Source organism: Centruroides sculpturatus, unplaced genomic scaffold (assembly GCF_000671375.1).
Source record: "Centruroides sculpturatus isolate CEXI.00-Female unplaced genomic scaffold, Cexi_2.0 scaffold301, whole genome shotgun sequence".
In the NCBI taxonomy this organism is placed as follows: domain Eukaryota; kingdom Metazoa; phylum Arthropoda; class Arachnida; order Scorpiones; family Buthidae; genus Centruroides; species Centruroides sculpturatus.
In genome coordinates, this window is record NW_019384595.1 from 375,714 (window position 1) to 378,289 (window position 2,576).

Genomic DNA, 2,576 nt, shown 5'->3' on the forward strand with positions numbered 1-2,576 from the left:
CTCTTCCTGATATGGAAAACTTTAGGTGGAGCAGGACTAACTATGTACGAACTTCCGATGCAAAGCGGAAGTCACGTTATTTCAATTGAAAAATTGTCCCCTTAATTAAAGGAGTTAAAGTATGATGTACAGGGGCAAGCCACTACCGATTTGAGGTGGAGCTCATATATTTTGAAGAAAATAAATAAATAAATTGCAGCCAGGTATTGTGACGATGTGAGAATAAAAGTGTGATTTTTAGATTGTGTATTATTTGGAATATTACTTATTATAATACATTTTACTATTTAGAATAAGTGTCATTTAGTGAAATTGACTGACACGTCAATGTGATACTTTAAATTAAACTTTTTTCCATCGATCTCTTTCAATGTATTATCGACCGCTTTGAAAAAACCAGGTTTAAAGTGTAAATCGCGTGGAATGGGATGGGAAGAGCGGAAAGCAGTATTCGAAGAGCGAATTGGATACGAATATGCATAAGTGATGCTGTAAAGGTAATTTTCTTTCGACAGCGGCCATACCACGCTGAAAATACCGGTTCTCGTCCGATCACCGAAGTCAAGCAGCGTCGGGCCTAGGAGTAAGACGTGTTTTCGACGAGCTCCTAGCTTCGTTCACTGTATGCTCTATATTAGTGTTTTTGCTTATTAATACAATCATTCGTTACTTTTTGAGTAAATTTTAAAATTAAATAGTAAGTAGCTATGGAAAATCTACTTGATTTTAGTAAATCTGTGTTGTTAGAATTGCCACGTGCTTCTGGTCATTTTACACAAAAGGACTTCGTTACGGCGTTACAAGACACGGTCGACAGTAAAGATATTATTGGACTTGGACCGCTACAACAAAAATGGAAATGGATATTAACGTTAAACAACGAGGAGGTAAGAAGTTTAATCTTGAATCTCGGAGAAATCGAAGTCTCGGGTAGTAAATGCATCATTAAACCAGTAATTGAAGATCTTGTTGAGGGAAAAGTACACTGGTTACCTCTAGAAGTACCAGATAGTTATCTAAGGAGTATTCTAGAAAAATTCTGTGATAAAATTGAAATAAGAAAGGAAAAATCAAACGAGCCGGGCCTAGAACACATTTTGAGTGGCAAAAGACTGGTCACTCTAAAATTAAAAAAAGGATTTAATGTCGATATGCTTCCGCATACATTTATATTATGTAATTTCCCAGCGTTATTAGTGATAAAAAATCGCGTACCGAGATGCCTAAGATGTAGTCAAACCGGCCATATCAAGAAAAATTGTTCTACTCCCTTTTGTTCTAAATGCAAAAATTTCGGCCATGACACCTTGCTTTGTGTAGGACCGACCTATGCCTCGCGCCTGAGGAAATCTGCAACGGAAATACAGTACAAAAGCGACGATAGTAAAAGGGTAGAGACAAAAGAGAATTTACAGCAAGAAAACAATGAAACAAATGGACCGGAAATAAGTACTGACAAACCCGAAGAAATAAACAACACGGAAGGGTTCAAGCTAGTACAAACGAAAAAGAATAAGCGAAAAGGAGGCGAAAGAACCAAAAATATTACAAGTAACAAATTGGCAAACTCGGAAATTAGTAGCGATACAAAATTAAATAATACTTGTCGTGACAAGGACCCAAGTAAAAGAATAAGAAAGACCTCGCTTTCGGACGAGTCGATAAAAAATAATGAACAGTCAAATAAAGGGAACAGCATGGATATGGAGTATGAACACTTCGATATCAGCGATGAAGGTTCTCAAAATTTATCCAGCTGGGCAGATATAATGACAGAAGACACAGCAGGAGATATAGATACCCCTGCTGAATATAAAATTCATGAGACTCAAACCTGAGTATTGTATAATACGAAATTAACTGGGTTATTCTTTCTTAAATGCGACAAGAATGGAGCTGAATCTAGGATGCATTAACATAAATGGTCTGAAGAAACGCGGAATCAATGTATTTTTGTGGAACCTTTGTCATAGTAACTTCGATGTAGTACTCGTACAGGAAACACATGTATCCAACAAAGCCAGTGCCATCGAAGTTGAAAGAAAAGTAAACAGTAAATATAACTGTTTTTGGTCGTACGGTACTCAACAAAGCAGTGGAACAGCGATATTCATACAAAAACGTTTCGAGACGGCAGGCTTTGAGTACGATGCCGAGGGTCGAATTTGTAAAATTGATGTTAAAATAAACAACAAAAAATTCCGTATAATAAGTGTCTACGCGCCGACAGATGGGCACATGAGAAAAATATTTTTCCAGAATATCGACAACTATGTAAAAACGGGGTATGACTATTTAATAATGGCAGGGGATTGGAACTGCATATTGGATGCAAGAAGAGATAAAAAAGGCGGTGACCCAAACACATCCATTAGAACAGCGGAACAATTGAAAACCGCTATGACTGATTATATGTTAACTGACATCTGGAGAGATCAGCATCCCGACACTCTGGAATTCACGCACATTACTGCCAAATGCAGCACCAGGATTGATAGAATATTACTCTCGAAAGAGCTAAAATTACACGTTAAACAGACTGATATAATACCCTGTTCTTACTCCGATCATCAGCT

At 37.2% G+C, this 2,576-nt stretch overlaps 1 protein-coding gene across 1 annotated transcript; it reads left to right on the forward strand.

The window, feature by feature from the left end:
* Nucleotides 1-707: 707 nt before the first annotated feature.
* On the forward strand, nucleotides 708-1,838 carry LOC111624851. Its single transcript, XM_023367811.1, has one exon. It carries the CDS (start codon nucleotides 708-710, stop codon nucleotides 1,836-1,838), a length of 1,131 nt encoding a protein of 376 aa, XP_023223579.1.
* The last annotated feature ends 738 nt before the right edge of the window (nucleotides 1,839-2,576 follow it).